The 21,374-nt window shown below is 45.4% G+C and overlaps 1 protein-coding gene across 7 annotated transcripts in view; it reads right to left on the minus strand.

The window, feature by feature from the left end:
* S1P (membrane-bound transcription factor site-1 protease) overlaps positions 1-5,092 on the minus strand; it is a 123,225-nt gene extending 118,133 nt beyond the window's left edge. For 5 of the 7 annotated variants that reach the window (XM_084589018.1, XM_084589021.1, XM_084589022.1 and 2 more), the window contains exons 1-5: positions 4,792-5,055; positions 4,349-4,651; positions 2,310-2,461; positions 1,409-1,517; positions 1,159-1,238 (exon numbers count right to left, since the gene is read on the minus strand). In XM_084589018.1, the coding sequence (XP_084445144.1) occupies positions 1,159-1,238; positions 1,409-1,517; positions 2,310-2,461; positions 4,349-4,541 (534 nt within the window). In that variant the 5' untranslated portion in view covers positions 4,542-4,651; positions 4,792-5,055. Of the gene's footprint in view, positions 1-1,158; positions 1,239-1,408; positions 1,518-2,309; positions 2,462-4,348; positions 4,652-4,791 lie in introns of all 7 variants that reach the window. The other 2 variants (XM_084589020.1, XM_084589019.1) reach the window with 2 other exon arrangements.
* Between the last annotated feature and the right edge of the window lie 16,282 nt (positions 5,093-21,374).

Below are 21,374 nucleotides of genomic sequence, written 5' to 3' on the forward strand. Positions count from 1 at the left end.
GACATTTTCACACATGAAACTGGCTATATTAATGCCTCATTCTTGTCAAAATGCGTTCTTACCTACAATGATTACATAAGAGGCAAGCACACTTCAGGTTTACTAGTTATTTTCTGACCGCAATTCAAACTTCAAATGCTAGCAAGCATCTACTTTCAAGGCAAATTAAAGTTTGAGCCCATATATAGCAAGCCCTAGTATTTTGCTATTACTGATTACATTAACTCGCAGATAATCCCCAAGAAATCCTGATAAAAGTATACAGAAGTCATATTATATATCTGACTCCAATTTCGCACGCCATTTGATATAACGGACAAAGTGCCATCCATGCCCCTAGAAGTGTTACGTCTCCTGAGGGCACTTTTTTGATCAATTTTTTGCATGTGAAGAGGGGTCAGTACCACGACTTTGGGCACCTACTGACAGCAATCGTGTGTAAGGGTGATCGTGAGGTGCACTTGGGGGTGGTCATCGGTCTGCCAGAATAATTGTCACCCGTTAATAATTAGGGGGATTATTAAAGATGCGCCCTTAACGGTGCGGACACTCCCAGACACCCTTAGAGTGAGTGGGAGTAGCGGTTCCGGTCGCAAAGAAGATGCACTCTACTTGCGTGGCAAGCTCAGCCGGAATTCAACTACCTTGTAGTGACAGAAGGGGGTGGCCGTTTGGTGCCCAGCTGTCGCATTCTCCATGCCGCATGACTGTCATGTGCAAACTTAATCAAAGCCTGTCAGCAGCGCTAACCTGACAAGCTTCGCAGTGAATGGCACCGCAGTAGCTATCTGTACTTTAAAAGGACCGAACACTAACCAACGTGCCACGAGATTGCAGTGGAAACAAAGATGTTGCCAAATATTATATATATTGAGCACTCCAAAATCTAAGAAATGAGGATTTGTCAACTATTATTTGGCACTGAAAACTGTATAATACAAACTAAGGAACTATTTTGCAAATGTCTCTCTCTCTCTCTTTTTTTTTTTTTTTGCCTTGTGACACTACTAAGCACAAACCGCACTTTCACTTTTAGTGAAACTGACATAAAACTGAAAAATTTGTGAACATAATGGCAGGTACATGCATTCACAATCACTGCTGTCACAGCTTGAACTGCAATGCATAAAAAAAAAATATAAAGGATTTTGAACATACCCAAGCAAGACTATTTCTTGTTGAGAATGGACGTGATGAGTGCCAACATGAAAAATCCTTGCACATTGCTTCATCAGAGGCTACGAAAAAAAAAAGAGACAACATTCAGAATACAGGCATATAACCGAATGCAAGAACTGTAGATAAAACACGTCATGTGAAGCAAAAAAAATTATGCAGGGGCCTGAGCTTGGCAAAACATTAAGCCTTTCAAGCATTGCTTAAAACCTGAAGAGGTCGAAGTACTTGCCATTCAGAAACTGGAGAGTCCGAGTCACACTCATTTGTGGTGTAACATACTTGACCAGTGGATGGTCCTTAAGAGCTGCCAGCCCTTCTTCAACAGTTCCTTCAAGTAGCTACGAACAGGACAAAGCAGTAAACCCAGTAAACCCTTTACTCTTACAACATAAGCTACATAAGCTAACGAACATTTGGATCTTGAAACTATGACCATGACATTATTATAAGTCAGCACTGATGCAGTCATGCAAAACAGATGGCGATAAATAAGGCGATCATTCACTTCCTCCTGAGCACTTATTTCAAAGTAACAATCTTTAAAAAAGAAAACATTGCAAGGGTTCAACGCTGCTGCGCCAAATATTGAGCGAAAGCATTAGCTGCGGGTGGCTGGGCGTTCTTCTCTTTTTCTTCTTCCTCAGCCCCGATTAACCAAGCCGTATGAAAGTGCCTTAGTGGTCTATAGGGGTAACGTGAATGCTAGGTCCTAGCAGGCTGATTCTGACATAACCGTCCCATGTGAAACAAGAGACACAAGTTGGCAGCTCCTGTCAGCCCACATATAAAAAGCCCTGCTTTAACCAAGCCATATGAATGTGCCTGACGCCGACCGCTTGAGTTGGGAGCCCATCTCTCGCTTTTGTGTGACGTGAAGTGTGATGTCACGCGCTGCACCGTGGCTGCGACCGTGCTATGCCGACCGCTTGAGCTGGTAGCCCAGCTCTCACCCTAGTGTCACATGGGGTGCGACACGTGGGTAACACGTGGCTACCAGCCGCGCTCCGCAGATGGCTCGAAACCTAGAGTAGTATTGCTTTTGCAATGAAACTGCTGTTGTTAAAAGTGCGTCTATGGTGTAAAAAAAAACACTGGAAAAAGAGGGAGCATACAAGTGCACTTTCACATACCTTGATAAGTTCGAAATCACTGGGAAAGTCAGCTGCTGCATTGTGGCGAGGCAGTCGCTCCCAATGACTAATACCTGATGCTCTGAGAGCTGCATCAATGAACTTGTCTCGAGTATTTCTTCGGTAATAGTGCTTGAATGTGACAATGTACTCTAGAATCCACAAAAAGGACTTGTGTGTAAGCTAAACAAAAGCAGCAAAACAATTTCAATCTTGTAACCAAGACAGCTCAATGTAACTCCACTTACCTGGCTAAACAACTTCTCAAGCACTTTGCAAAGCACACACAGAAGAGTTCATCATTACTGTAAAGCCTTCACAATATCATTACATACACCACAAGGTTACCTAATGGTCACCTAGCATTTCTGGCACTGCACTGTCAATTCAAAGGGCTTGCTGGATGCTACACTCACAAAAAATGCAGACTGCATCAAGAGCAGAGAGGAACTGAATGATGCGATCTCTGAATTTATACTTGAGGGCTCATGGATCACACCCATCACTATGGCACTTACTACGGAAGAGCAGCAATTCAAACTTCATGTGAGCATCCCCAACTTTTGGTGCTAATAGTGCATGTACGACAAAAAAAAAATCAATCAATTACTTTACTTTTAACTAAGGTGATAATATTTCTAATGTTGTGGATAATGTGCACATACTCCAAGATGACAGCACCAAAGAATGCAGCCAAGTACACGTTCCTGCGGAGCACAATGGTTGTTGCCCGGCCAAACAATGTGGAGGTAAGTCTAAATTCACCATTAACCATACGTTACCTCAGCAAAACATTTCTGCTCTCGTTTTTGTAATGCCTTTATGAAGTTTGATAACTTAAATGCAATGACATTAAAAAAAAAAAAAAAGAAAGAAATGAATGCCCTGCTTAACGAAAACAAATGTTATTGCATTTCTTAGGACTACTACAGACTAAAATTCACTCATAGCACAAAGCTCACTGATTACCTTCCTTGCAAGCTCAGTAAGTGTCTGCACCCTTTCTGTCAATAATAAAGAGTACCTTTCAAAAACAGTTTCTAACAGCATTACTTCTACTGCTGTCGGTTTGTGAACACAATCATGTGACGAGGACATTTTCATTTTGTTGACTTTTTCTGTCATGTCAAAACAATTTCTGATCACTTCCACAAAATTTCAGTGTTTCTCATAAAATAAAGAACTCAAGTGAGAGCACACTTTTCTTCATGAGTATATAATATTTGCAAAGAATTGGTGTCTTAACAGTCATTTAAACCTTTTACCACTACAGCTCTAGTTGCAACTAATTGCTTCATTTGCTAAGGCAATGTACTACAAAACTCAGGCCAGACTAAGTGCTGCTAGTACAGTGCCTTTCACAAATGATTAAACAAAAGGTTATTGAGGCCAAAAATACAGCAAATACTAGCCCTGGAGGATGGCACATGTTCAATGTGCTGTGAACACCAACATTCCCTTTCCACCAAGAATACATCTGAGTGGATGCAAACACATGCAGATTCAATAAGTAAAGAGTAAAATCATAAAAAAATACAAGTCCCCTTTGAATCGTGTTTGTGTATTTATTTGTGCGCTGCCCATTACCCAAAACACTGTCCTCGGTGAATTAAACTTAGCTGAGAAACAAAAATTTTCATACAGCATGGAACAGAAACGGCATTATTAGGTTATATACAGAAGAAACCATTACTTAGACTTTGGAAATTATTAACTGCACTATAAAATGTGTTACAAGAAACACTAAGATCTGAGATGCATTAAAACGTGCTCACGTTTGTTACACTAGTTTCTTGCCACTAAAATTAAAACCTAGTTTGCACTCCTCTACTTTTATTTATGAAAATAAATAGCATTTGGCGAATGTTAACGTTAAGCATACACCGACTTTTGCAGCTAAAACAGGTGAAAATTCGCAACATTCCACTATGCATAAGGCACAGTATTTAACAGTCTACTAGCGAATCCTACAACATCAGACCACTCATTATTTCACGACCTGCAAAGTTTGAAAGGAAAAGGGGCAAACGAGAGCATACCGTTTCGCACAACAGAGGTGGAGTACTGCAGAAGAACTCTTTGCTCAGGATGGCTGGCATTGCACATGGAGTCTGCTAGTTGGGCTTTTAAACCACTCATCGCTACAGTCGGCGCGCACAGTAGCCACAAAACAGGCAACCAGAACAGAAAAAGAGGACTTCTCCTGCGCTTCCAGCGTGTCCTCAGCTTCATGGTGTCGCAGCAATGATCGTAACTGGCGTTTCTTGCAAATGCCCACTTCAGCACCAACAAGCATATTCAGTTACTGTAACAACCGCATCCACGCACGTGCAGTATGGGAACTGGAAATGAACAAAAAATTTGAACGCCAACGATCACACATGCACGATTAGCAGTTCGGTAAAGCAACAACACTACATATCATACTGTAATGTAACAAAATCAATGCGACGATGGTGGGTGTGTGTGCAAACGTAGTTACCGTAAATGATGTTAAGAGCTTCATATGAGAGTGGACCAGTAGCTTAATGACTAGCAAGGTAGAGACCAAACTACCGGATAATGTTTCGCGTCTGCCCCTTGATACACCATGAAATAAACTAGAGAGGCTGTGATCACTTGCAAATTAACCGCTGGTTTAATGTCATGCATTGCATGATCAGAAATCAAATCAGTAACATACTCCAACAACTACCCTAATTTGAGATCCTCACAAACACTGAAACACACCAGAGCGCCCATGAAGCCATATTTAAAGATGACTGTTCCCCAAGATGTTGCCCAGGGGGCGCCACGAAGAAGATGATGATATTGATAACGTTGGCTTTGTAGTCCCTTTGTACACACCTGGTCCGACCACCAAGGTCAATGTACAACTGGTCGCGCAACTCGGAAGAAAACGCGTGCAGCTGCCTACTGCCAGCGGCATCAACTCGATGATGAGGGCTCCTGCGAACTGTGAGGCAAATTACTAACGCACAGAAAATAAGATCTGCCAGAACTCCAAAGAACTAGAAAGTAAACATAATATTCGCGCTCAGGAATGAATGCAGTTTTTGTTTCTTGCGTAAGAAAAAACGTGTCACGTTTTTAATAATATTTTAACTTGTTTCTAACGGCCTCTCTCGGCCACTTATCATCCGCTGCGTAGTTGCCCAAAGCTCAGATATGGCTCAGACCAAAGTTTTTTTCATGCGCGGGATGGGTGCGTCATCGGCCCCGGTTCAACGTTCATCGTTGCGCGCTGCGTACAGAGTGGGTTATCTGTAACAAACAGTCAGTATTTTATTATGCTGGTTTTGGTAGAGCTTTACTGCAAGGCGAAGACTGTCTGTGCTCGATGAGAAACTGATTGCCGCTGCATGTGCGCATTTCCGGACGATGGGACAATGCTGCGTCACAGCTCGGCGGCTCGGCTCGGCCTCCCAGGCACGTCGCAAAAGTGGTGGCTTGTTTTACGGATACACGTCTGCATGAGCGGCGTATCGCTGCATGTTTTAATTGAGCGGTGAAGGTGAGATTTTATTGCCCCCAGGAAGCGTGTCGCATTGCTCAAAGCCTTCCGTTCCGCTCCCCTTGCTGCGTGTTTCGCTTACTGCGTCGTATTACCGCACCAACGTTCGCTGAACGTGCTTTAGCTGTTATTACAGTGATGTTCCTATTGTCAATGGGATCTTTCTCATGAACATGTTAAATGCTTAAGTTGTAAATTTGTAACCTCACATTGACTCCTTTCAGTGGCAAATGAAGCGCGAGTAAAATATGGGAATCATGAACAGGGCAAGATTTATTGGAGCGAAGCTATATCGTAGATATTTTCACTTCTCAGACGCATTAACTTCTAAATACTAGCAATCCCAATTTGAATTGCTTACCTAAGCTCTTATAGGTTGGCGTTCTAGCGCTAGCGTTAGTTATTCCGTTCGTTTTTGTTGTTCTTTGACGCTGATATGTATACTTTGTTTGTTAGCAAGATCTTTTACCCTTTTATAATCTCACCGCGTCTCGTTTGGAGACCTACGCTCAGGTCATTTTGTTATCACGAGGATTTCATGAAGACCGTGACGAATGAGTGGTGGTCGCTCTCCTACACTTAGATTTCATTGTCGTGAAGCGTCTATGTAAGTAATCGTGAATTAATAAAGCCTGGCTTTCTGTGCAGCGCAGCTTCACTCATTTATGCCCTTAGTGAAAAGCCTCAAGCCATGTGGTTCTATCCATGTGCTTGCCGAATTCACTTGAAGGCCCTTGTTCACAAACGTGCCCGAAGAAATAAGCCCCAGAATGCGTTTACATGACGTGCGACGAAAGACTAGGCTAACGACGACGGAGGCAGAACGATGCTATGATAAGGTGGTTAAAGATTCCGTAACATTTCAGTTAACGTAAAACTTGACAGTAGAAATCCATGTCAAGTAAAGTTGGCTGAACAGTTACGGTGTCCATTTTTCTGCCTTATCCGAGCATCGTTCTGCCTCCGTCGTTGTTGGCCTTGTTTTTCGTTCATAAGTAAAAAGACAATCAAGTTCCCCGCCAAAAGTACGTCACTGTGACGTCACAAGCAACGTCACGTGTTTGTTGTGCCTCACAGTTCGCAGGGGGCGCTGGGAAACTAAAGCCTCGCTCAGAGTCGACACGCAGGCTTCTATGGGAGTTACGCTACCATTTGTTCTTGTACCATGCGACCACCGCAAAAAAATATATATATATATATATATATATATATATATATATATATATATATATATATATATATATATATATATATATATATATATATATATATAAAATATTGCCGGAAAAAAAAAACAGACTAAGACGTTCGCACACAGCACTTCACCCAGTCACACTCCCACGACCTCGCCTGCCCACAAACACGATGAAGCGAGGCTGGTCTTGGCCCTGATGGGGCTTAGGTAGGTCACTGCCGCTTGCGGCGGGAGGATGTTTTTGCCATAGAGTTGCATACTGCTTTACCGAGGGCAGCTCCAGGCCGTCACTCGTTTGAAACCACACTGTCTACGTTGGCTAGCCTGCCCGCCCCTAACGCCCCTTTATTGAGGGGCTTTACCCGCCCCTCCTTTCAACCTCTCCCCGCTAATAGGAAAAGAAAAATACAGAAGAAAGCGTGCGGACGGCTATATGCTCTCCCTCCGCCAGCTCGAAGCCGCGCTCCGACGGCCAAGCGCTTTTCCCACTGCCCCAGTAGAATAAAAAACAAACACAAAACAAAAAAAAAAAAACGTCGACAGGACACGCAGAAGTGACGTAGTAGCCCCACCTCACTTGTGTGTCACGTGATTGCGCGTTCACGATGTGCAAAAATACCCTCTCGCTTGCGGCGGGGGATAGCCTGCCACCGAATGTTTATCTGTTGTAGGCCGTCATTGCACCCGCCACCACTTCGGTGGTGGACGACGGCTGTTGCAGAGTGCGTCTTTCTCTCCCTTTTCCTTTTCTTTCTTCTCTATTTTCTCTTCTGTCCGCACGAGGCAGCGGAATTACTCCGTAGTCTTCCACTACGGCTCCTCTTTCTCTCTTTCCACTTTCACTCCTACCTTCATCCCTTCCCTTACGGCTCGGTTGAGGTGTCCACAGAAAACAAGTGAGACAGTTACCGGGCCTTTCCCTTCCTATTATAGTGTACTAGAATACTTCCTATAAATCAATCAGGCAGCGGAGGTGGCTCAGCTACAGAGCCAGTAGCAGGACAGTGCATTTTCTTTTCCTTCTTCCTACAGCCACAACAACCCCCACCAAAGCATGATTTATACTCTTTGTACCTGTCAACGCGCCACGCGAACAATACAGCGGCGCCGTCGGGTAAAATTGCACGGCGCTGCCGCTCCCGTCGCTGAGGGCGTCACTGACGTAGGTGTCGTAAAGCTTTAAGGTGTCGAGGCGCACGGGTACGAACGTCGGCGCGAGGGCGGGAGCGCTGTTATTCGCTCGCGGGATAACTGTCCCTAAGCATGAATAGTGCATATTCAGCACATTTACTTCTAAGGCCGACATCCTCTAAGCATAACAAGTGATCATCTTAATTGTTAGGCAATGACACCAACGCTATGACATTTATGTGAGGCAGTTTCAAGAAATTGCGCATGGCTCGAAAAACTGCATGACTTCTCCGCTAGCGCCAATGGTAATAGAAAAATTACAATGCTAGTCTACGCTGCGGTAAAACAAAATTTAAGAAGAAAGGCACCAGCATTTATTTACACATTTCACTACAGCAGTTGTGCTCTGAGAGTACTAGAAGTGGTGTGATGAATAGTTGCCACAAGTAGGGAAAAATGTTCACTTATAGGGCACTGCAGAAGCCAGCTTTATTTACAGATGATTGGAACAACTGCATGGCAGTATGCCATTGAGATCTGGCGCAAGAAGAACGATTTCGGTGTCAGCTGTTATTTCAATGATTCAACGCGTAGTACAAAAGCGTTTTATTTTTTTTTTTTAACTTGAAAATCAAGGAGGACAAATATACGCGTTGCATCTTTCTGTTTCAGTCACTCTAAAGTAATTGTCACAATAGACAAAGCTTGTGCTTTTATTTTGTCACAGAATTGCGCAGTTAGCGAAACAAAAAATACTCACTGGAGCACTGGTAACATATACCACACAGACGAGCTAACCAGGGAGGAAGTTAGCACCGCAGTCCAGAAAATACACGTGCACATTTAATATTATTATTACCTTACTGACGCGTAATAAACACATTTTCTAGTGCTGTCATTATTTTTCACAGGCCTCAATGCGGTTGAGTATATATGAGTTTAGCGGTTTCCGATGCTAGATCGAAGGAGCGTCGATTTAGTTGACAAGGGAAACTAATACAGGCTTTGCGCGATTCGGTTTAACTCACTTTAAAGTAGTCATCTTCACAATAGGTAAAGCTTGTGTTTCTATTTTATCGCAAAATTTCGTAATTAGCGTGTACTGCGAAAAAAAAATCTGCGCAGGAGCACATCCAACACACTACGCAGACGAGCTAAGCAAGGAAGCAATTAGCATTTCAGTCCAGAAAGCATACGTGCACATCTAACATTACTATTGCAGTATTGACGCTTAATAAACACAGTTTTTGGTGCTGTCACTATTCTTCACAAGCCTCAAAGCAGCTGGACACTACGTAGCGATCGACGGAAAGATAAAGCAAAGCTGGCACTTACCAGTTGGTGCAATGCTGTATTAATGCAGCACCCGAACGCAGAGAAAAGTAGTAGCATGACCTTGCGCACTGCAAAACTGTCCACGAAACAGCTAGAGAGCGACAGGGTGACAGCGCGTGGCTATCCGGACCGCTTTGCAACACGGCGCACCCGGCACTCGCCTGGCGGGACGACCCTACGTCGCTGTCGCCATCTCTCGACAGCCAGAAGCGTAACTTCTCAATGGAGGAGGAGCGGGGACGACGGCCGCGGAGCGCGGAGTTGCCAGGCACAGAGAGTATAAAGGAGGCTAGACGGCTGCGATTCATGGATCACTGCCCTGTCGTGGCGGAGGAGCTTGAGAAACTCGATGAAGTGAGCTCTGCTGTGTAGGGCCACCCAAGAAAGACAGGTCACTGCAGAGAGTTCTGACAAAATGTGATACACTGGAGAAGGTAATGGCAACCCACTCCAGTATTTTCTACCAAGAAAACCCTATTGTAAGAAAGAAGATGATACAGCGCCGACACTAACGACGATGAAGACGCCGATCAGCTGGCGCGCGCACTGAGAGCTTGAACTGTCTTGCCGGACGAGATTGTGCTTCGTTCTACGATCGTCTTGTGTCACCGGTCGCCGTCTCCAGTCCTCCGAATAACCCCCAATAAACCCTTTGGTGGAACGTGCCGGAGTACGACTCTTACACGATCACCGTGGAGCTCCGCAGCAGTACGATACCTATGGCGACAAATGAGGTAAGCCAACAGCCGGTGGCAGCCCCTTCGCAGTCCATCTCATGCTCCGGTGCCATTCGGCAGCGAGACCCCACAGTTTTCAGTGGGCAGGGCGACCAGGACGTTTAAGATTGGTTGGCCTCGTACGAGCGGGTGAGTCGTCATAACAACTGGGATGACCGCATGAAAATCAACAACGTCATCTTCTACCTGAGTGACGTTGCTAACCTAGCTCTGGTATCGAAATCATGAGGCCGAATGCCAACTTGGGCCAACTTCAAGGCAAAGTTCACGGACTTTTTCGGTCGTCCCACAGTTCGGAAACTACGCGCTGAAGAAGCCCTGTGCGTACGAGTTCAGCATGAAGGGGAAAGCTTCACAAGCTACATTGAAGACGTCGTTAATTTATTCAAGCTTGTCGACCCGTCTATGGATGAGGCTGCCAAGATAAAATACATAATGAAGGGCATTGATGTCGATGCATTTCACATGCTGTGGGCAAATGCCCAACTAAGGTGGCATCAGTGTACAACCTTTGCCAAAGTTTCGACGAAATGCTCAAGCAACGACTGCACTCGTCGCTTTCCCGCACCTGCTGCGTCCATCTCTGGCCTGGCTGTGAGCAGCGATCTTTTGGCTGACATCAAAGACATCGTTCGGGATGAGGTCTCCCGACAGCTTGGGCTTTTGTCTGGCCCACGCCCGTCATCTACAGCCCAGCTGCTTACCCCTTCTCTCCGACACACCATCACGCAGGAGGTTGCTGATGCCGTTCCCAGTTTTGGCCAGCCAGCGCCAGTCACACCTCACGCCAACCCTGTTTCACAGCAGCCCACACCTCTTGCTGCACCATTGAGTTACAGCCCCCCTGTTGTCGTGCCGCCTCTACCTGTGCAAGTACAGATGCCTCCCACGTATGCACAAGTTAACGCCTGCCCACCACAGCCACAGTCTTTTGCGTACGTGCCGACTATGGCGCCACCATCTGTCGCCCTACGGTTCCGATCTACGCCTTACAATCCTTGGCGCACGAATGACAACCGGCCTTTTGCTATGCCTGCGGTATTCCAGGCCACGTCGCCCGCCTGCGCCGTCGCACTCTGCGCTCTGCCCCTGCACGCACCATGGTTGACTGCAATTATCAGTACGACACCTTGCGCCCACCTTCGGTTACATCACGAGGGCAGCCGCACAACTCGTCGGGCTGCCAGCATGATTCCACTGCACCGCTCGCCGTCCCTCGCCGTCGGTCCGTGTCTCCAATGCGGCGTCGCAGCGTGACACATGACTCGGAAAACTAGCCGCCGTAGTTCCTGAGGCACGAACTGCGCACATTTCGCCTACCACAAGTCCTCGCCTGTCTCCGCCGAATGTTCTCGAAGTATTTGTTGATTGTGTTCGTACCCTTGCACTCGTCGATACAGGGCCACTCTCATCCGTCATTAGCGATAGTTTTTGCCGCTCGCTTCAAAAAGTCACCACCCCGCCTTCTGGACTCTCTCTTCGCACCGCCAGCGCCGATTCCGTTCGTCCGTCTTCTGCTTGCACAGCGCGTGTAGTTGCGGACGTCATATACGTCGTAGAGTTTTTAGTGCTTGCGTAATGCTCTCATGACTTAATTCTTGCGTGGATTTCCTTTCCCGCCACAAAGCTGTTATTGACTGCGCCCGCGCCCACGTCGCCTTCTCTGCGCTCTGTGATGCGGTTCTTGACGATGCGCTATTTCTTGCGTCAAACTTGTTGTCGCCGACGACACCGAAACTCTGCCCAAGTGTGCTGTGATATTGTTACTGTGCGTGTACCCTTTTCCTTAGACGCGACTGTTCTTTTTGCACCTTCTCCCATGTTCGCTTCTCGCCGTAAACTCCTTCTTCCCTTTGCTATCATCGATATTAACCGCGGCGCCGCTGACATTGTTGTTGCGAATGCCTCAACCGCTGCGGTCCCGCTACTTCGTTACGAATGCCTTGGGCATATTGAAGTTGCTGACCTCACCTCGCCGTTTGATGTTGACTGGCATTTACCACAGAGTGCCCATGTAGCCTCCCTAACGCCGAATACTGCGTCTTCCGATATACCGAGTTGGGACCTTTTTCAATCATCTGTGGCCAGTGACCTCGACCCGACTCACCGTGAGCAACTGTTTGCTCTCATCAACCAGTTCCGTTCTTCGTTTGACGTGCAGACGACTTCCTTGGGCCATGCGACCGAGGTTGTTCACCACATTGACACCGGCAGTCATGCCCCTCTTCGCCAGCGCCCTTACCGTGTTTCGCCTACGGAGCGCCTACGACATGCTACCAACGTGGTGTAATTCAGCCTTCATCTAGTCCGTGGTCGTCTCCCGTGGTACTTGTGAAAAAGAAGGATGGCTCCATAAGGTTTTGCGTTGACTACCGCTGTCTTAAGGTGGCGGTTCCACGGTAGCCATCTTGGAAGTAGTTCAGATTCTGCCACCAGGCTACGCCACTAATCTATGACTGAGGAATTCAGTACCCAGCCGTACCCAGCCCTCTTGACTTGCGCTGCCTGAAGGCTTTTCTTGTGTTGCTGCGCGGACTTTGAGAAGAGTTTGCGGCTCCACATCAGTGTCCAGGCAGAGAAGGGGAGGACTTTTGTCCCCATCCTGCGCAGCATGGGCTGCCCCATTGAACTCCCCTCTTCACCCCACCGCACCACTACTTCGAACAATACGCGCCCCGAAAATGGTAGAAGAGCCTTCCCTCTCTTGCCTATACTTCGTCTCACAAGATTTTTGCAGCACAGCGAAAGGCAGAGGCACCCCAGCTGGTCCAACCAGGATCACGCGTACAATAGGCAATTGTGCTCATAAGCGCCTCTCGCCCCCCCCCCCCCCCCCCAAATTGGCGGGGGGTGACAGTAGGAGCACGATTCTCTATTATAGTGCGCGCAGGCTAGAGGCACTTAGGAGCACAATTGAAAGGGCTCCTCTGCCTTTCGCAGTGCTGAAGATATCTTGTGAGACGAAGTATAGTTTCCGCTGTAGAGCCACGAACCCGATTGCTCCTACCCGCCGAGCGTGAGGGGGTTGGACTGGACTGCAGTAGGCTAGCTTGACTGAACACAAATAAAACAGGGTGTCAACATGATTGCACAGTGCAATCTTAGTACGAGTGAAAAAGAAAAGCGAATGGCATTATTTCTGCAGACTTCGTCAATGAACCTTAGTTGAAATCGGAGCCTGTCTTGTGTTCTTTTGATCCTCGTCTTTAGGGCTGTGCAATCGAGTGATCATTAGCGAGCTTTAGAATACGGCGACCCATTCCGTAAGTGGGATAGAGTAATAGCGAAGCGTGCGCACTATAATAGAGAATTGTGCTCCTACTGTCACCCGCGCTATAACCCTGTCCCCCTAAGCGGTAGGGGTACCATATTCTAAACCTCCCTATTGTTGATACCATAGATATAGTAGGTATCGGAACGCTCCTTGACTGGAGTGAAAGCTGCCAGCTCTTGCGGTCAACAGAAATTTGCTTTATCAAACGTGATTACAAATATGATAATGTAGCTATAATTAGCTGAACTTCACTCAACAGTCACCCTTGTTTATTTTTTGTTCGTGCTTGTCTAATCTTGGAAACTAGAGCTGGCAAGTTACAACGTGCAAATAAGTGAATGATTGCCCATTTTTTCCTTTTGAGATGAATCGATATTTCGAAATAGATGTGAAATCCACCAAGAGGCTATGTATCGCGCAGGAGGCCGGTATGTATTCATGTTATCTTCGGCACTGAGGAGGCGCATTCACACTAAACTATGTGGGAAATGGGGGAAGGGGAGAGGGGGTTGTAAAGGAAGGTTGCCAGAAGAAAGGACCTAACGGGGACAGTTTTGTAGGCGCTTATGGCGGCCACTTCCCCACTCCCAATTGGATGCTCCACAGAGTCCTCATTTTATTTATTCGCTCGCGCGTACGTACGCGCGCGCGCGCGCGCGCGCGCGCGCGCGTGTGTGTGTGTGTGTGTGTGTGTGTGTGTGTGTGTGTGTGTGTGTGTGTGTGTGTGTGTGTGTGTGTGTGTGTGTGTGTGTGTGTGTGTGTGTGTGTGTGTGTGTGTGTGTGTGTGTGTGTGTGTGTGCGTGCGTGCGTGCGCGTGCGTGCGTCTGTGTGTGTGTGTGTGCGCGCGCGCACGCAATTAAAGGAACACAGTAGTTTCAGGCAATTAGAATAAAATTTTAACAATCAATCTCCTAGAAACATTTTTCTCCTGCAGAATTTCACTCGACACTGAAATCTGATGTGAAAAGTAACATGCTATGGAAGACGCTGACCTGCTGCAGCTTCCCGTGATGATGCATGCGCTTTCTGAACCAATATATCGGGTGGACTACTGTTCATTATTAACTTGGAGCCTGACCTTATTGTACTCATTTCACAGGGCACACACACGTATGCAACAAGTATACTTTAGTACTGAGCCCGCCTTTCGGCTTCATGTGTTGGTAGTAAATAATTTCGTGATGTAGCACTTATTTGTACATTCACACATTTGCAACATAATAATCAGAGCCCAATTTTTACTCCATGCAAGAGCGCCCATGCTTACCAAATGTTTTCCTGCAAATGCCAAATGATTAGACGCATCGATCAGATCGCGTTCTGTCAGATTTGGCATGTGCTATAATTTGTGAATTTTTCCATACCAATGCAGTACAGTGGTTTTGCTTCATGTGGTTAAACGGAAGCACGTTCTTTGTATGCTTCGAAATTCTCACATGCTTCTATGTCACTTTTGCTAACATGATCGGGCACCTTTCAGAGCACAGGAAGTCCGAGTTGCTTCAAAACAAGGTTCAAATATAAAGTCAACAAATTGGGCGTTGAGACGGCGGGTGAGTGGACGCCTAGGTGACACGGTATCTACCTTACTCGAGATAAGGGCCCCATTCTTTTGGAAACGCTCTGCCTGCCGACGGGCTTTTAGAGCGTTAGCTCTGTTGCTCACTTGCGCGAGTGGCGCGTTTTTCTAAGAATCGTAAACAGTGCCATCACCATAGCAACATCGCCGTCTTCGTTGTGCCCGGGCAAGCTAGACCGAACGCTCCACGCCCCCGGCCACAGCGGCAAAACGCAGTAGCGGGCGATGCTAGGCAGGTATAGCATTATAGCAAAAATGAACGCCGAACCAGCTTCCCTGCCGAATACATCAACGGTTTACCGTAGACGCCGTAATGCTTCGGACAATCCGCGGTATATCCCCATTCACGAAGCAGAATTAGCTAGGAAGAGGACGGGACATCATGCACGTATAAAATAAATAAAATAAGCGCAAATAAAAGCATAAAACGGCAAACCAATTCAGTGTTTTCTCTCACAATATATATATATATATATATAGGGCCACTGATCAAGTCAAAGTATTTGAAGAAGATATAAACGAATGCTTTTTGTCTGATTTATCCATTGTGAACAACGAAGCTGTAGGGCTTCCGAAACGTTAGTACGTTTTCATGAAACTTTGACTTGGTCAGTGACCTTGTATATTTTTTTATTCCACCACCTGATCAGACTGCATTTCGTCGAACTCTTGATTACAGAGGTTTCACTCATTTGAGCTAAAGCTCGACATTCGGTTCAGCAGCGTTGAGCCTCATCGCTTTTTTTCTTTTCGATTTTTAGTGAAGGGAATGACGGAAATGCAGTGGCAAAACCCGATTCAACATTACATTTTTGTATTGAAGAAGCTTCACATGGCTGTTTCCTACTTGCCCATTCACCGAAAAAGTCCCCGGCAGCTACTGCGGCACGTTACCTTTACTATCATCACCGGAACACAACATTCGGAAAAAGAAAAAAAAAAAAAGAAGCATGAATGAAACGCTGCTGATTAACTTCGGCCGCCCACTACATCATTTTTCTTCCTTTTCTTTGGAGCCTGCACTGCCTGCTCTATATAGAAACTTCAGTAGGAAGGTTGAAGAGACATGCTTGTGCATGTTCAGGTTTTTGAAGTTGCACTTGGCAGACTGTCGAAACATTTTATCTGTACCAGTAAAGTGGCAGAGAGTACAAGTATGCGTGCAATTTCTCCTAGGGAGACGCTCTTTGAAATTATATTATATTAATTTATGCAGTGTTATAGTTCCGTGTCCTACTATTCATTTTATCGTAGAAAGGGGAAGATATTTTTTCTTCTTGCCACTGAAAAAAAAATGTCTAAATTCCACACCCTCACAATATATGCTAACACCATGAACATCTGAAGATAGCTTTGTGGCGGAGCTAAGACGAGGAATAACCAGCTCCGACTAAAACCCCTCTATCTGGAAAGTAGCGAAACTCTCCTCCCTTCGGCTTCTTTCCTCCTCAATTCTCCTCTGATTTCACTCTCCCACCCGCGGGAGCGCTGCGCACGGCACGCTGAACCTGCCTGCGCTCGAGGGGCGCCGCGGAAGGGTCAATGATAGTGAATGGCGGGGGCTTGTTGTGCTGCCTTTTAAAGCGTTCTTTTAAATCTGCTTTGCACAGGTAACCACTAATCGATTTGAAAATTTTATGTTTGGTTTTAGCGGCACATATTGTTCGCAATAACAAAGAAGGAAGGAGAAGACATGCTCAAAACGGCAAGAAATGTTTGCACTCAGCATCGCGCTCGGGTACTCTGAAGCATCAAGAACGGGAAGTAAACTGAGCAGGCAATTATGGTGTCATCTGTGTTGGGTGACAGATAGATGACCCTGAATGAGAGCCAATGGCCCCTTCAGAAATCTTCTGCATCTTTGCGCGTGAGCGGCAAACCGGAGAATTCTAACATCGATCGCTTCTCGCTAACCTATAAGCAAAAGCGTCGATTGTTGTATGCTTTCATTTTCAAATCACATCTGTAAGGAAACGATGAAGCAGTGTTCCTACAGCTGCTAATCAGAGGCAGTGTAGGTGAAAAAAGTGGCTTTTATTTCTTCGCAAAATCAATTGATCGGCAAAGTGACTCAGGCAAAATAGGGCCTTATTTTATTGTCACAACACTGGTTTGCTTTAAAGGTCGTAAGATGTGGCGCATACAAAATACACAGTTCCAAATACAAAAGAAATGTAGCGATAAACACTGTTGCATATTGGAACCAAGTAGCATCTTTGATTTTACTGACACAGCACTGGTCGCTTTGAAAAGGGCCCTAAGACTGGCGCAGGCACATTAATTGAAAACACACATTTTCAAATAAAAATAAATGCACAGAAAACACTGTTAGACAATTGGAAGATGCTGAGAAACCTTAACGAAATGAAAAGATATGAAAACTAAGTGCAAACAAATAATTTTCGTAGAAACATTTTTCACACACGCTACAATCCAATTTTAATTTCGATGATTATAAGCTTCAGATATGCACGAGAATATCTTTAAAAAATGCAAGCAGTTACCAGAAATTTTGAACAATTTACAGATTCATTCAGGCGACAGGCAAAATATTAATTGTATGCATATTTTCAAACCACAACTTTCACAAATGTTTCAAATTAATAAAACATGAAATTACGAATGCATACTGTCACCGAATCTGAGCTGCAGCGACCCGCATGCCTACGCTAGTCACTGGAGATATTTTGGAGGCTTCATCTCAGACAAAAATCTGGATCCGTACTTTTACGAAAACACTCACAATCTCTTTTACAACATCGTGGCAGGCTGAGAAGCAAGATACCAATGAAATCCTATATTTTATCCGGGCGATTGAATTTTTGAGGAGACCCTCTCATTTACTGCGGAAAAAGTTCTCAGGAATTTTTACAGTTTCGATTACGGCTGGCGATTTGTTCGTCAGTGACATGTGAGACTGTGAAAAGTTCTTCAGAAATAAGTGCGCATAGTAGGTTCATTTTATACAAAAGTTCATTTTATACAAAATACTTCCAATCCCTAGAGAATTTTTTCAGGGTGACCCCCCTGATCATGGAACGCATTATTCCGGAAGAAAATCAGTTGCCAAAAAGTCTTGCAAAAACAACAACTCAATTAACCTTGCCGGTGCCGTGTTGGTAATCAGCGAAGCGCGGCAGTCGTTCTGTTCTACTATTCTATGTTCTGTTTCTGTTCTACTATCCTATGTTCTGTTTCTGTTCTACTTGAACACTGAAACGCGCAGCAGCACGGCATCGTGTGCACGAAACTGCACGCGCGCAAGCCACAGGAACGGTACGACGAGGCAGTTTAATGGCGACAGCGAGAAAATAAAAAACAAGCAAAACAAGATTTTGCGCGCGTTGATGACGTATGGTGACGTGTTTGCACGTCAGGGGGCCCGGCAGCCAACGACAAACCAGAAAACCCGTCCTCACTCTCGCTTTGGAGAGGGGAGCGTAGAGGGGCGAGGAGGAAAGCGCCGGGAGAGGGAAACGGCGGCAAAGATCTTACAATTTCGCTACTTTCCAGAGATAGAGGGGCTTTAGCTCCGACAGCGTTCGGGTTCGAACTGCTTTTTTTTTTTTTTTCGCTGCTTGCACTGCACGCTTAGTGCCAAATTCTTCTTTGTCCAGCGCGTGCTGTTGTTTGTGATAAAAGCGCTGCGTGAGGGGCGCTCCAAGAAGGGTTTTATCCAAGACTACAAGCAGCTATGACCCTGCCAACCATTTTTTTTTCGTCCCTCGGCTAAGTCAAATTTATTCACACTTTTGTAACATTTGTTTTCCTGTCCAGCCTAAGATATGGAAAATAAACAAACAGCAATGCAGTTTGGCTGATACCAGTAAATAAACTACACTTTAGCAGCCGATGCATTCTTTATCATGTGTGCAGAGCGAAGCAGAATTTTAGTATTTCTTTTACCATTTCTATCTTTGTTCTGAACTCGTAAAATCTTCATATCATGCAATAAATTTATGCGGCTGGTAACCTCTTATCCTCATTTGATAATTTCCATAGCATCAAGTTTTGTATTTCCTTTGAGGGTTTGCACGATACCGACCCTCTAACGAGTGTAAGACTTACTCGATAATAAGAATGCAGAGATTTCGCGTTGTCTGGATGTATCTCTAGCTACTAGGTTGAAATTATGACAGCACTGTTCTTTGAATTGCTCATTCCGCTTAGTCGCTTCTGAGGAAGGAAAGAGGCCTCCTTTGTTCGTCGGTTTCCCCATGTTAGCGGCTATTCGCTTCTCGAGCGAGGCAGCCCCATGAGCAGAAAGATGCCTGCTTTTGCCAAACACAATCATATATATGTGTGTTACTAAAAAAGCCAGAAACGATAACGAAAGCCACTACTTGTACTGGACAAGAAGCACGTTTCGTTCGCCAGGGTACAGTGTTCATTGTAGCCGGGGCGCACCTCAGCTGCACGCGCGAGAGCCTTAGCTGGCAACGTTTCGGCCCACAAACAGTATGACACACTTAATTCGAGGCGATAAATAAATCTCAAAGCAAGCAAGTGTACATTTGTCAAGGGACCATTTTCAAGTGGCGCTACTGCGCATGCGCGAAGCACATGAGTGCGCGAAGCACCTACTCCTCAGTTCGGCCCGACCACTCGACCCGACTCGCCAGTGCTAACCTCTCTCGCCCGATGGAAAGGAAAGGGCAGAGGGAAAACGTAGAAGCACAATACCCTCTCGTAAATACCCCTCGATTCAGGTAAAATCCCTTGATAATTTGAAAGTAGCGACACTCTCCTCCGCACCGCGCTTTCCTCCTCGATTCTCCTCGCACGGCGGCGGCGAGCGCTGCGCACGACACGATTTTTCTCCTTGTCGCCCGCCGGCCGGCCGCAGCAGTGAGTGAAGCGCGAGCTTTTGGGCCCGGTCTGCGCTCCAGGAGTGCACAAATTTTTTTGAAAAATTGCTAGAAAAGCATTGAGAATGCCGAAGGTAAAGTTCATGAATTGATTGGTTTCTTCTTTGAACTGTTTGAATGGGGAATACTGATAAACAAAGCTGTCGGGCGAGGTCTGTGCTGCAGACACATTTTAAGTCGCATGATAAGGTTTTACTTTGTGCACCTAATCTAGTACTGCCTCTGACTTTGTTTTTTTTTTAGAGCGTGAAATCTTTCACCGAGGTAAAACTTCGGAAAACAATCCAGGCTGGTGCTTTGAACTTCAAAATCAGAGAAGGTCAAAGCAGGACTTTGTCTATTTCGCTACTGTCAAGCTATCTCTCTAAGCATAGTATATGTCATGTGATCAACCATGAGATTTCATTATTGGTTAATTGTACATGTACTTTGATCAATTACTGGGCCAAAATAATTGATATTTAGTAAATTGCAATTAAAATCTAAATTTTAGCTGCAACATCGAACCGTATACTGTTGGCAAGCTTAGGCCAAGTGTAATGGCACTGTGCTAGTTAGCGATCCGCGATAATCTGCGTTAATTAGTTACTTCTGTATAAAACCAAATTTTGAGCTGTTCCTTGCCGCTTCGAGGTAAGGAACAGGTTTGCCACGGCAGTCTTGATATGATACTGATGGAGGAGTTAAATAATTTTATGAGTACGCGGCTACTCACTGACTTCGCGTGTGGTTAAAAGACAGCAGGGTACACTGGGAGAAGTGGTGAGCCCTATTGCCCTACACACTGAAGTTCTGGGGCAAGCATGCTGAGGCCTCATGCGCTATGTAAAAGAGCGTGATTTCATTGAACGCAACAATCAAATAAAAAAATTACAGGGTGCACATAGATCTTCAACGTGCGGAAATGAGAAAGCATATAACTGCCAATTCATTAACTATCGCTATCCTATCTATCACTTTATCTACTAATGCCAGAGACCTATCGTAACTGTTACTATCCGCAACGAACACTATCACCTCACTCTCCGGGCCTATTACTATCATTTACTATTATTATCCGTAACAGCCACCTTCATTACCTATCACTATTCATAACCATCACTATTTAATCTGATGCCGTCCCATGACCCATTGATATACTTCAACTTTCATTGACTTACGTTGTCAGTCATATCTCTATTATCTCATAATATCTGACGAGACAACTATGCATTGACTTTTAATTCTTATACTTTCTTGTTTTCTCATAAATGGAGGTAGGAAAAGAGCAAACCACAGAAATAACTGATTACTATCAGCGCGAGGTTCATGTCTCTGTCGAGGAGGCTTGCTTTACTTCAGGACAGGTCGGTAAGAGAAAATTGATGGAACTGCGTTGGGCCTCAGTTTTTTTTTTCGAGTTCGTGTAATATTGGCGGCTCAAACTGGTCTT

Source organism: Amblyomma maculatum, chromosome 1 (assembly GCF_055883805.1).
Source record: "Amblyomma maculatum isolate TAMU_Amacu chromosome 1, ASM5588380v1, whole genome shotgun sequence".
Lineage (NCBI taxonomy): Eukaryota > Metazoa > Arthropoda > Arachnida > Ixodida > Ixodidae > Amblyomma > Amblyomma maculatum.